Raw genomic sequence first — 13,850 nt, 5'->3', positions numbered from 1 at the left:
CTAATTCTTTTATTTATCCTTTGAAACTCGTCATTAGACTTATCCACTTTAATCTCATTAAATAGAATACTTTTATCATCAATGTTTCTAGATCTGCATTAGTAGTTATAATGCTAAAAGACGACTCAAATGCACGAAAAATTAAAAAAAATAATATTATGTAAATAGTATAAAATAATGAAATGGAATCCAAGGAGTTTTGCATTAAAAACCGGTATTTTGGATATGGACTGATAAGTGGGCCTTAATGTGAGTGGGTAGCAAAAAGAAGGTCCAAACTCCAGAAGAGGAACAACACAATCTTAATACCTAACAAGATGAATAAATATTCACTACATTTCTAATTCCTTCACTAGCTGTCAACTTGTTGCATTAAACATTTTTCAATTTCTGATATTCCATATATAGTTTCACGAATTCCACTGTCACGTGTCTTAAATGTCATTTTAGGATTATAGAAAACCGGATACTTTCACTTACTTTACATTTTCAGATACTTCACATGTTTCTTTTACATGTCTGTGTCCGATACATATTCATATTAATGTTTAATCTATATTTGTTCAAGCAAGAAACTCTACACTTTCTAGCCCTCTTTCCTTTTGTTTTTTTTTTAATTATTTCCTTATTAAATAAATTTAATTATCGTATTTTATTCTTAAAGTTAATCCACTATCTGTTAAAAATATTATTGAGATTGAATCTAAAAAGATCGTGTTTGAACCATAACATTATAAACTCTCACTCTCGAACTTAGGTTAAAAGAATGGATAAATAAATCACGCACTCCTGATTATTATTTTCTTATCTTTTAGATTTTCTTATTTCACAATTTGTGTTTCGAGAATCTTTATGATTTGTATAGTCAAAATATTTTACTTAGGTTGTGCAATCCTCTGTCATCAATTAATTGGAAAATAAAAAAAATATTGAAAAGGAAAACATGAAGTAATTTGTAATAATTATTGTGCAGATCTCCAATACACCTCCCACGCCGAGACTACCAACTCGTGCGTGAAACTATATATTATGGGTGGTCCAATAACGGTTTGATAGCGGATGACACGATAGGTCCAACACAAACACTCGCTAGGATAAACTTAAAATGACTATGATACTTTAAGCCTAACTCAACTCATAAAACCGATTCATGGGATGAGGTTTGCACCCACTTATATACTATGAAAGGTTCTAATCTCTAGTCGATGTAGGATCTCCAACAATAATATTGAAAAATATTTATATATATATATACATATATATGAATGTAGATTTATGAAATACTAGTAATCTTATATATTTTACTTGTCTACTACTTATGGGTTCCAACAAGGTAGAAAAGAAAACAGAATCAATATGCACCGAAAATACATACACTAAAACACATACCAAAAGTTTAATACGACTGAATATGAAACTGGAACAAAAGAAAACCGGTGAAACAGTTAAAATAAACATGTATAAAAATTTATAAGAAGTAGATGGTTTAGCCACTCGACACGCATAATAATGAAATAAGCACGTTAAACCCACAATCATTTAATGTTCGCACCACTAAATACATCCTAATGCAAATCTTATAGACTCTTTATAAAATAATCATTATTTTAAAGCCAAAACATCAAGTATCTAATACAGGTTAGTGAAGTGTCTGATCGTTAAAACGTTTATATCTAATAAAACTACAATAACCATGCAAGTATGTTAAATATAGAAATATATGCATTGTATGTGTAGGAGAACATAAACCTTGAAGCTGTATTTGTTTTTACAGGAAACTGGAGGGAGACACGTTATTCAATGTTGGTTGTTAGTGATAAAGAATGAAGATGATTATAATGTGGTAGGAGTAGGACGAAAAAGATGCAACCATTCATATATGGAAGCTTTTCCATTTCAAGGACATTAATATTTGTTGCCAAAAACAGGTATTCTTTCACGTCATTCAATCATAAAACCTATACTATTCTACCATCTACCCCTTTTCATTAACTTCTACAAGTTCAAATAGCATTACAACATTATATATATGTAGTATGGCTTGTATTGTGAGAACATAGTTTTTCTCCACAAGTTCATGGATTGTTCAAACTCCAATGGAGGATCAAAGAGGCTTCTGGACTTGGCCCAACGGCTCCGCCTTTACAAGCCCCCACTACTACCTGAAGATATTTTGGATGGCGTCATGGAAGAGAAGGTTGTATCAGAATCAATCACCTCAATTGCTCAAAACACAGAAGAACTCAGATACAAGAGAGCTGCTGTTTTGATCTGCATCTTTGAAGGAGATGCTGGGGATCTCAGAGTGCTACTCACCAAACGCTCTTCCAAGCTCTCCACTTACTCGGGTCAGTTCAATTTCATACAAGTGTTTTTAAGATTTTAAATGTCGGCCAATACATGTGACCATGGTTTTGTCCTTTTTTTAAAAAAAAAAGATAGATTATCATTATATATAATGTTTCAAGAGACAAACTATTGTAACTACATTTGCAATGTAACAAAAATCTTGTGTCTATTGCATGTTGTTGACCTTGTTTTGCAGGTGAAGTGGCCTTGCCTGGCGGGAAAGCGGAGGAAGGGGACAAGGATGATAAGGACACAGCAAAAAGAGAGGCAATGGAGGAAATTGGGTTGGACCCTGAACTTGTCGATGTTGTTACTGTTCTTGAACCATTTTTCTCTAAGGTATACACTCTTTTTTACACATCTACTTGTTGGAGTAACTGATATACACATTTCGGGTCCTTAGGAATTTTGGTTTACATTTTATGGATCCGTGAACATTATATCATAGATATTTACGAAGAAACATTTATGTCTAACATACTTCAGTTATATATATATATATATATATATATATATATATATATATATATATATGCTTCTAGAGGGATGCAGAATTTTGAAGCATCATATCACATGATCTTGGGTGGTTATGTATTTCTTGCTTGACAAATGAATAATGATTAACTTGAAAACTATTGATAAAAGTTTCCTCCAAGTGAAAGTTAATCTATTGCATTTTGTTTCCCTTTTGTAGTACCTCATGAGAGTGGTTCCTGTGATTGGCATTCTTCATGACAAGAAGGCATTCAAAGCTGTTCTGAATCCTGCTGAAGTAGAAGCTGTATTTGATGCACCTTTAGAAATGTTTCTCAAGGTTGACTTAGTTTTATGTATGTTTTAGTTTGTATTCATGTAGAAGTTAATGTCATTGTATATATTAATCAGGATGAAAACAGGAGCGAGAAGAAGATGCAATGGATGGGAGAGAATTATCTGATACATTTGTTTGACTATGAAATGGAGCATAAGAAATTCCTAATATGGGGTTTAACTGCTGGGATCTTAATAAGAGCAGCATCACTTGTGTACCAACGACCACCAGCTTTCATGGAGCAGAATCCTAAGTTCAAGCTTCCTCGGGATTCAACTGTGTAACTCATTTAATTTGACATTTAATATTTTAGCCCTTAACAATTCTTCATCCTACAATAATATTCATCACTACTATAGATTTCAAGATTAAGTGTTTACATGTACTCAGAAGGAAAACTATCTCAGAACTTGGAATTCGTTTTCCTACTTGCAGAATCTGTTTACTTCAAAAAATGTATCAATAATATTTAGAAACATTTGCTGAGTAAAAACTTGTTCAGCAGTAGTACGAATATTCTCTGTACCATTTTTTTTATTGAAAGCTATAAAGTTAAATGAAAATCATTAAATAAAATTTGACAACTCATATGGTATAAGACAGTGAAATTTTAGTATTTCCTTGATTTGTTTCACTGATTAACTTATAATTAAAAAAACTTACATTGATGAATGTAAATTGGAGTAATACTTTTAGTATATAGTTTGCATCTTAATTTAATTCAAATTTTCATTTAAATTATTTAAAACATTATTTAAGATTTTAAATATTATAAAATTAAAGCAAATTACATTTGAAGTCTTTATCATTTTAATTACTTTTCTAAATTATAAAATATTTTTAAGTTAACATTTTTTATTTCCATAACATAAAATTCTCTTACAATTTTATAATTATTTTAAATAAATGCAACTATTTATGAATTTATAACTACGCTCTTGTCCTGAGTTTAAAGCTAATATATATAATTAGTAATCGAAATAGTGTATTTTCATTGGATGCATATTACTTTAAAAATTATATTTGGTATGTATTTCATGTGTCATTTAGTTTTATGATTAAACAAAATAACAGGATAACTTAAAAAAATAAAAGTAATTTGTATGGTTTAACTGAAGTCGGAATGCAAAAAATGACGTGTGAAGTAAAATAATGAAAAATTCAATTTCTTAATATTTATAATAAACATTTTTATTAATTTTATAATATTTAAAGTTTTTAAATAATATTTTATATAATTATTAAATTAGGATTCGAGCTATATCCTAAAAAATATTACTCACATTTATATTTACAAATATAATATTTTTTTTAAACCATGCGATCCTCTCCATTAACATTAGATGACATTATTGGTATCAATAGCAAAAAGAATTAAGCAAAGTTTAAATTTATGAATATCAACTTTGAATCTATAATGACAAATTAATTCAGTTTGCTCACCTAATCTTATCAGATAACTAATTGTTAACTCGTCAAAAACATTTTACGACGACACGAACCTAAACACAATCACAAAATACCAAATCAAATATTAGAGTTGTTAGACATAACATATTTCTATTGAAATTATTAGTCATTTTCATATCATCACCTAATTTATCATAATCTATAAAAAAGTAATATAAGTTATATACATTTAAGTGTATTCTCCCTCAAGCTTTTGCACTACTTGTACAAACATGATTTTATGTGGAAAAGTTTTATGGACCTTACTTCAACATGTGGGGACGTTTGAAGATTGCATTTGGATATTGCTTATGCTGAAAAATTACCATTATTGTTAATATTTATTAAAATATAAGATTAAAAATATACACATAGATTTAAACAAAATAAATCAAAGCAAATTAGATCTGATCCCAAAAGGTAGACAATATCACTCACGGTTCATCCATTTTTAATTCTTAGTTATAATGTCACGACTATGGTACTCAGTCTTTTAATTATTTTAATGATTTTTCATATTTAAAGTGCCTCTATTGTTTTTCTTATGTAATTTTTTTGTTTAATGCATTTTATATACTTGAAAAATTCAAATACTCTCCAAAGATGAGTTAGTACAGCATGAAAAAGTATGTTGATAAAAAACTCTCCCATATTTAAATCAATAAACAATAAAGACACAAGATAATAGTAGTCATATAAAGATACAAGATAATAGTAGTAATGTAAGATAATAATAGTCATGTGTAAATTTTTGTAAATTGTGACCATTACACTGATTTTACAATAGTTATTGTTAGGTTATGGACCTAACCCGATGTTTGGTCATTTATGGGTCGTTTTCGACTTGTGTATCTAATATTATGAGGGAGTACAAGTAAAGGGATCTCAATCAATTAGACTTAATCATCTTTAATGACTCAATTAAGATAGAATCATGACTAAAGGTGAAGAGGTTACAATTCAGTCTATATATACCTGATTATGCTCTACAGAAAGACATCACCTAAACATCTAATAAACAACACAGGGAGTGCTCTCAACTCTTATTTCATATTATACTCATATTTATGCTCTTAGTGACTTGAGCGTTAAAGTATCATCACAGGAGGAACCCTCGTTTCCAAAAGACTTTTGAATGGAGACTACAAAAAGTTCATCCAGACCGACCGACCTTAAGTTGACTATAACAATTATTATCACTTATAATCATAAATAACTGCTTAATAATTAAAATTTATTGAATTAATCATTCTACTCATAACTCAAAAATATCATTCCCGAACAATAACCGATAACCGATACTCTATAGTCTCTATAACTTTAAATTACAAAAACTAATAACAAAATTATTTTTTTATGAGGGGTAGTTACACTTACTTATAAATTCAAAATAAATTTTAAAAACGTGTTGTAATTAATTTTTTATTATAACATTTTTTATTAACATTAAAAAAGTGTTATTATAATTGTGAAAGAGAGGAGTTTGGGGGTGGGTGGGGAGGAGGAGAATGAGTGCAAACAGAGCTTCATCGAGATTACAGGCTTTGATAAATCACATCCAGTGTTCGTATTCCGCTCCCACCAACCCCAACATTTTGGATAAACCCGTCGTTTTGAGGAAGATAGCGGCAGTTCTGATCTGTGTCTTCGAAGGCGGCGATGGGAGTCTCCGGGTAATCCTCACCAAGCGCTCTTCCTCTCTCTCCACCCATTCCGGTCTCTCCCTCACTCTTTGCATTCAATGATCTTCTGTTTTTCTATTTCAATTCAAGTTTCATCTCACTGTTACGTCAGCAGGTGAAGTGGCTTTGCCAGGTGGCAAGAGGGAAGAAGGCGATGCTGACGATGTACAAACAGCGTTGAGAGAGGCCAAGGAGGAAATTGGCTTGGACCCTTCTCTTGTTTCTGTCATTACTCCTCTCCAACCCTTCCATACTACGGTACATTTCTTCCTGTTTTTAATTTCTTCTTCATCTTTTCTTCTATCAATTACATCTTCTGCTACAACGAATCTTCACTGCATCTAACTTCATTTGCTTCGGTTTAGGTTACCGATTCCTTTTTCTACTGCAAAACCCTCTTTAAAACTTCACTTAGATGCTTTCAGTTCAAATTGTTCCTGCATCTTCCTTCACTCATAAAAAAATTCTTTTAAGTCCTCATACTTAAAAAAAGCTTTTTTAAATCTCTAACACATCATTTTTAATGTAATTAAATGTTTTTAGGTGTAGAGAGTAGATGAGACAATTTATGTAACTATTACATCATATGAGTAATTAAATGTTTCAAAAACATGTAACCTGGTTTATTAGTAAATATTTCAACCCAATTGTACCAATCCATTTCTTAGATTCAGGTTATTAACCACCCTCCTGCCTGCCCACAAGTTCGAACCTTGTTGAGCTCAGGGTTCTGGTTCTGGAACAAACTTGCTTCCTTTAAATCCAAGATTCTTAATCAGATAAGTTAAGTCCTGCAATTCCAGAGTATGGTATTATTTTACTATTTTGTTTCTAGGTGTGTGCAATGAGGAGGGAGGGGGAAGAAGGTACTTCTTGTGTTTGTTTCAGTAGTTTTAAGAGTGGAAAGTGGATGCAGGAGAGGGTAAGAGCACTCTATCATTCCTTAATCCAAACAACTTCATACATCCTCACATATTCTCACAAATCCACTCCCTCTCCTCTCCCACAAATCCACTCTTCAATCCAAACACAGACTTGCCTTTGTAATTATAATATACCGAGCTAATATCAGGAGGATCTTACTAAATTTATAGTATTTAGGTTAAAGCTTCTTCAATTATGCCCTGTTTAGGTTGACTTTTAGTTTATGGGATATTTTCAATTATAAAACTCTATTATTGAGACTTCTAAAACAGGAATGCGGAGTTTTGATTAGTTTGTGAGTGCTTACTGAAAAAAATAGATGAGATAGCTTCTAAATAGTTGAAATGAGTTAGTTGGTTTTAATGTGAGAAGTTTGATACAATTTTACATTTTTAATTCATTCTATTTTCTTATCCTGAACACTCAAATTTATTCAAGCTGACTCGTGTCCTTGGAAATAAAGAAATCTTGTTAGCTTTGACACTATAGGCAAACACATAATCCAGATTTAGAGGCACACAGAGACTCAAAATCTTAATTATTTTATATTAATTAAAAATATCTTTGAGCCTTAGAATTTTCCATAACTCAATACCCTTACATAGCAGTTTTTAAGTACAGTATGGTGTCACCATAGTACCTGTGCTTGGAGTACTCACCAACAAGGATGCATTTTCGCCAATTTTAAATTCAGCTGAAGTAGAAGAAATATTTGATGTTCCATTGGAGATATTCCTCAAGGTTTGTTCTAGTGTTACTGTTCTCAAATAAAATTTTGTATACTTATTTTTCCCTGTTGAAAATTTGGGGCACTTTCTGACTTAAAAAGACAAATGAACTTAATTTCTGACATCATGGTTGAATGCAGAATGATAACAGAAGAGCTGAGGAAAGAGAATGGATGAAGGAGAAGTATCTTTCACATTATTTTGATTATGAGGTTGGGAATAAGAAGTATGTGATATGGGCTATAACTGCTTCAATCCTAATTTGGACGGCTACTCTTTTACTTCAGCGCTTCCCTGATTTTCTAGAACAGAGGCCTGCAATATGGGGAGGGATGACTGAAGGTGACAAGATCATACTGCAGAATATTTCCAAGTCCAAATAATGATTTTGGGTTTGGCTGGAAAATTTTCTTTATAAGTACTCTTGAGAAAGAGAAATAAGAAAAAAATATGAAATAAACTTCTCTGTGAATTAAAATTAACTGGCCCATAAAAATGAAATCTCTTTTTTAGGTTTGTACAACAACGACTAATATGTGTATTAGATGGATGCTTAATAATGTTTCATTGGGAATTTTATAGCCAGTTTATATACGTTGCATGTTTTGATAAAACTTTGAATTTTACACACTAAAGGAATCTTGGAGATGTAATTGTATTTACAAATCAGTGACAATTGTTGTATTCTGACGACTACTCGAATGCTTTAAGGCGATCTCTTCATAGTTGCTAAATACTCGCTTTGAAAAGAAAAAGTTGGTTAACCTTGTGTAGTTTCTTCTGGTTTTCAGTGTTACATCAGACTGCATTTTGGCAAAATTGCTCACGCAACTAATGTGGATTTTGGTGTGTGTTGAGCCTTTTTTATATAGATTTTTCTTATAAAAATGTATAGAATTGGGTTAAAGACATGGATTTTTAGTCAACATGGAAGCAACCAGTTCCAGCTTTTAATTAGTTTGTTTGCTAACCCATTTTATACTCGCCTCATTCAGTAAAACCACATCCACCAATCAAGTAAACGCAGAAGCTGTTCATATTAGCTTCTGCGTGATGTAGATCTGAATGGAAACATACGATGAAACAATTAGAAAGATGAATTCAGAGAGACACTCAGGGAGAGTGAGTGAATAAATATATGAGATTTTGAGCGAATGCAAAGCATTATAGATGTTACACTGCGTGATGAATCAACCTATTTTCAAATGCAACAGTCGTGTATATGGCACGGTGGGTGAATTTCAGTCAACGGCAAACGATACGCACATAAGCATAGAGAACGCATAAGCAAAAATACCTTCCTAATTATTTATTCGGTGTTACTCATAAATTAAAAGATAAATGTAATAACCTTTGCAATGAAACTCAAAATATGTAGGAATCCTAAAAGATTTTAACAAAAAAAAAGTAACTTTTTAAATTTTTTTCAAATTTATTCTAATATAGGAATCACAGTTGCCGAAAAAAAATAGGAATCACAGTTTGAAAACCCCAAGCTTGTGAAAGGGCTGCAGATACAGAAGAAAAATAGTGAATGACTCTTACACTTAAAAAGCTCGGAATTTCCTGTATAGGAGGAATTCATGAATCTTACTAGTGTTTAAGGACAATGAAAATCCTCTCAGGAAAGGTAAAATGTAAACAAAGTAGCTGAATACTGTAGCATAAAGACCGTGTTATAACTATGACTCTCAGCTGAAAACCTCATAAAATTTCTCAGTGACAAGTAAACCTGAGTCTATTGATTCCAAGGGATCCTTTCTAAGACGGTGTCTCAAGCAGTTGGGAATGACAGTAGCAATATCTTCTGTACTTACTTTGTCTCTTCCCTTCAGAGCAGCAAGAGCTTTTGCAGCCCTATTTGTTACAATATCTCCTCTAAGTCCATCCACATTCAATTCTGCACACACCCTGGAGATTTTCACCTTGAGATCTTGATCAATTTGAACAGAAGAAAGAATACTCCTTGCTGAGGTAATTTGGTCCTGGAGCTTGTCTTGCTCAGCTTTGTACGTATCACGAAACTCCTTTGGGTTCTTGTCAAATCGACCTCTCTCCTCCACAATCTTCACTCTGAGTTCAGCATCCCTAACAGTTCCAACTTGAGCATGCATTCCAAACCTATCCAACAGCTGTGGCCGGAGTTCCCCTTCTTCAGGGTTGCCCGAGCCAATTAGGATAAACCGTGCAGGATGTGAGATAGAAATTCCCTCTCTCTCCACTGTGTTCCAACCGGATGCAGCAGAATCTAACAACACATCCACCAAGTGATCATCCAAAAGGTTAACTTCATCAACATATAGGATTCCCCTATTAGCTTTAGCCAGTAGTCCAGGCTCAAATGCCTTGACACCCTCAGTCAGAGCTTTCTCAATGTCAATTGTGCCGCACACTCTATCTTCTGTAGCTCCCAATGGTAAATCAACCATGTTAATTTTGGTCAAGACCACAGAAAGTTCCTCTCCTTGCAGTACACGCTCTCTCACTTCAACACCCATGAATTCTGGATCTACTGGGTCTGAGTTATAGGGGTCACCAGAAACAACCTTGATTTCGGGAAGTAAATCAACCAATGACCGAACCGTTGTGGATTTCCCTGTTCCCCTGTCCCCCATGATCATGACGCCTCCAATCTTAGGATCAATCACATTAAGGAGGAGACAGAGTTTCATCTCATCCTGTCCAACTATGGCAGCAAACGGGTATACTGGTCTTTGGCTTTCTTTAGCAGCAACTCTCGGATTCTGTAAATGAAAAATTTACCGGGTTGGGTTATTGTAAAAAGCATACATACACAGTCCTTAATTTCCCAAAAATCTAGCACTAATTTTGAAAGTTAAAAAACATAAATAAACTAGTTCAACCCAATATACATTCAAATATGAACTCATTTGTATTCCTCTCATTTTCACCTTGCAATTTTCTCACAATCAACCATACTCTAAATGCGCATATGTGCAAGTGTAACAGAAACCATGTAGGCTTTATAATGTATGCACTCACAGGTAAATACTATTATTCATTTCCTGTAGAGTTTAACTTTTTTAATATCTATCTAATTGATCAACAGTGTAAAACATTTTACAGTGACACACAAAAGATGATTTCTGTTTGAAAAAATCTTTTACAATCACAGTACATGCTAGTTAAACTAAAGAAAATTATCACAATATAGTCTGAAAATCGTGCCTTCAACCCAAAATTTGTTAAAAAATCATTAAGAGTCTCAATGACTCAACGCACACGCAGAAACGAATGGAAATCTTTACAGCAATTAATCTAGAGTCCATCCATTATCTCTATATAATGCAATCCAAAACACAAACAAAGACACAGAAAGAACATCCAGACCTCAAAAACCGAATATTCTACCAACCTGTTCTACAGAGTTAACTTCAGTGGCAACACTGGAAACTGAGAACTGAGACCTTCCCTTTATTCCGTGAATTCCGATTCCTCCATAAAACTTCCGCCCTGCAAAGTCACAACAACTCAACTTAGATTCTAACAATCACACAATGCCCACAAGGACCCGCGATCCATTTCCAGCTACAAACTCCCCAAGGAGAAACAAATTCACAAATTTGGCAGAGAGAAATAACTTGTATGAAATGGGTCTGCCGCACACCCTCCAATAGAAAAAAAAAAAAAACATAGAGCTTGCAAAGCAATGTACCTGAGGTTAGAGAGAGAGTGTGAACGGAAGGCTTGGAAGAAGAAGAGAAATAGCGAGAAGGCAGAAGAGCAATTGAAGAAGTGCCCAACGTGGTGGACGCCATAGACGGAGAAGAGAAAGGAGTGTTAGCTCTGTGAAGCAGATTGTTTGTTTTGTCCTTTATCGACCATTCATAGCAGCTGGCATGCCTCCTATTGGCCTCCCAGCCTTTGGATAAGAAGATAGATAGATTTCATTCTTCTTTCTCTCTCTCCTTCTTCTTCTTCTTTTACTTACAAAATTAATTCAATTAAATTAATAATTCCTTCAAGTTTTCAAATATTTTCTTAAAATAGCATGTAATCTCACATATCAGACACTTTCTCTTAAATGGTGTATCCGTGTAGGACACGTGTATCGGTGTCGACACTCATAGGACACTCGTAAGATACTGATAAAGTGTTCAATTCAAAAAATATTTGTTAGATTTTTTGAAAATTCTAGCACGGTTCTAACATAATTTTAAAAGGTATAAATAAAATAATTTTCTAAAAACTCAAATTTATTGTATAAATTTTTATTATGATTATAAAAATAAGAAACAAATTCTTTTGAACTCGTCATGGAAAATATCTTCATGCTCCCAAAAGAATCTCAAACATACTTTTGCACATAAATATTTATTTTCAATTTATATAATTTAAAATTATAAAAATATATATTTTTGTTCGTAGCCTATATTTTAAAGATTATACATATCCTGTATCCGTATTTGTGCTAGATAGCTCTCGCATTACATTTTTATTAAGGCCCAAAATAACTAGATCAACTTCCTAATATTCTCCTCTTAAATTAAATGCTTATGTATTTTTGTTAATAGCAAATAGAGTCTGTTACGAACATTGGGTCATTATACATACGGTAAAATTTAATAAACATGTACATTCAATTAAATTCAAAACTTGACACATAAATTGTGTGGTCATTACACTAAATATTCTTGCACAAAAGCACTGGAATTACGTGACCTTCTCTCTCTTTTTTTACTAAAAATGATATGAAAATATATATTTACGTAATAATATATATTGCATGGCCTTCTTATTTTCCATTCATTTGAACCTGAATTCATGGACCCTAAGGCAATCCCAGCAAACCTGGAAGTCAATTTCAAATGGATTAGATGCAAGATGGAAGAAATTGCTTACAGAAGGGACAAAGGGTTTATGTTCTCCAATCATGTCACTACAATGGGTGATAATAAAGAATAAAGTTTGATACCAATGTTGAAAAATGAAGTGTTATTTTAAGGATCTCTCACATTTCTTTTTTCTCTTTTTATCATGCATATTTTTCATCACTTGTAAGGTTCTTTTCTATTTTTTCTTTTCGAATATTCAATACCTTCACTTATGCTTTCCTTCATTTCAGATCCATATGAAACTTGTGTTGTAATATTGGGTTCGGTGGATAAAGTATTAAATACATACAAATAAAACGTATGATTAAATCAATAGTAAATTAAGTAAACTAAGAATGAACTAAGGTGAATTCGATATTTGTAGGAGTGAGATTTTAGTGAGGTACAATTACGGTCATCAGTATATCTACAGATCCTCAGATTTTGAACCATTTTTTTTTTCGATATAACTTGTTTTTAATCATATAACACCACTGCACCGTATGAAACTATTTATGCTTTTTATACAGATTTGACTGTTTCAAACTAAACAAAAATAGAATAAGTAATCAATTCGTTAATAAAATAAAAATCAATGGTTGGTGTCAACACATTCATAATGATGAATGTCTAAGCAATATAATTACTACTTTTTTAATTACTTTGACATTTTGAGATCAATTATTTATTTTAAAACATAGATTTATTTTTAGTCAAAGATGTCTCTTAACTACAATATCTATCACGTATTTCCAACCAATTTTAACCATTTTAGTAATTAATGTATTTTAACCATTTTAGTAATTAATGTTTTTGTTTGTTTTATTGGAGATCTCGCATCAATTAGAGATTAAAGTATTTTATAATATACAAATGAGTGCAAATCTCATATTATAAATCGATTTTATGAGATTTTAGGTTGAATTAAATTTAAAGTTTACCTCTTAATATGACATCATAGTCATTTTGAACATATTCTAAAGATTATTTGTTAGATTTATCAAATCATTATCGAAACACTTATAATATATTGTCTCACACACGAACTATCGAATCATCCATAATATATTAT

At 32.1% G+C, this 13,850-nt stretch overlaps 3 protein-coding genes across 4 annotated transcripts; 2 read left to right on the top strand and 1 right to left on the bottom strand.

The window, feature by feature from the left end:
* The first annotated feature begins 2,025 nt into the window (after window positions 1-2,025).
* LOC137832522 (nudix hydrolase 15, mitochondrial) lies at window positions 2,026-3,653 on the top strand. Its single transcript, XM_068640721.1, has 4 exons — window positions 2,026-2,348; window positions 2,546-2,688; window positions 3,044-3,163; window positions 3,235-3,653. The coding sequence occupies exons 1-4, from the start codon at window positions 2,078-2,080 to the stop codon at window positions 3,442-3,444; spliced, it is 744 nt and encodes a 247-aa protein (XP_068496822.1). The 5' UTR covers window positions 2,026-2,077; the 3' UTR covers window positions 3,445-3,653.
* Window positions 3,654-6,065: 2,412 nt separating this feature from the next.
* Window positions 6,066-8,557, top strand: LOC137832521 (nudix hydrolase 15, mitochondrial). 2 transcript variants are annotated; one of them, XM_068640720.1, is made up of 4 exons: window positions 6,066-6,325; window positions 6,407-6,549; window positions 7,837-7,956; window positions 8,084-8,557. In XM_068640720.1, exons 1-4 carry the CDS (start codon window positions 6,118-6,120, stop codon window positions 8,324-8,326), a joined length of 714 nt encoding a protein of 237 aa, XP_068496821.1. In that variant the 5' UTR covers window positions 6,066-6,117; the 3' UTR covers window positions 8,327-8,557. The 2 variants fall into 2 exon arrangements, with proteins under 2 accessions (XP_068496821.1, XP_090160168.1); XM_090304042.1 differs by having other exon boundaries at window positions 6,079-6,325; window positions 7,824-7,956.
* A 935-nt stretch (window positions 8,558-9,492) lies between these two features.
* LOC137832520 (magnesium-chelatase subunit ChlI, chloroplastic) lies at window positions 9,493-11,924 on the bottom strand. Its single transcript, XM_068640718.2, has 3 exons — window positions 11,620-11,924; window positions 11,320-11,417; window positions 9,493-10,687 (listed from the first exon to the last, which is right to left on the bottom strand). The coding sequence occupies exons 1-3, from the start codon at window positions 11,720-11,722 to the stop codon at window positions 9,635-9,637; spliced, it is 1,254 nt and encodes a 417-aa protein (XP_068496819.1). The 5' UTR covers window positions 11,723-11,924; the 3' UTR covers window positions 9,493-9,634.
* Window positions 11,925-13,850: the final 1,926 nt, after the last annotated feature.

Source organism: Phaseolus vulgaris, chromosome 6, assembly GCF_051622355.1.
Source record: "Phaseolus vulgaris cultivar YP4 chromosome 6, ASM5162235v1, whole genome shotgun sequence".
In the NCBI taxonomy this organism is placed as follows: domain Eukaryota; kingdom Viridiplantae; phylum Streptophyta; class Magnoliopsida; order Fabales; family Fabaceae; genus Phaseolus; species Phaseolus vulgaris.
The sequence above is the reverse complement of the archived record's forward strand: the minus strand, read 5'-3'. Positions and strand labels throughout refer to the sequence as shown.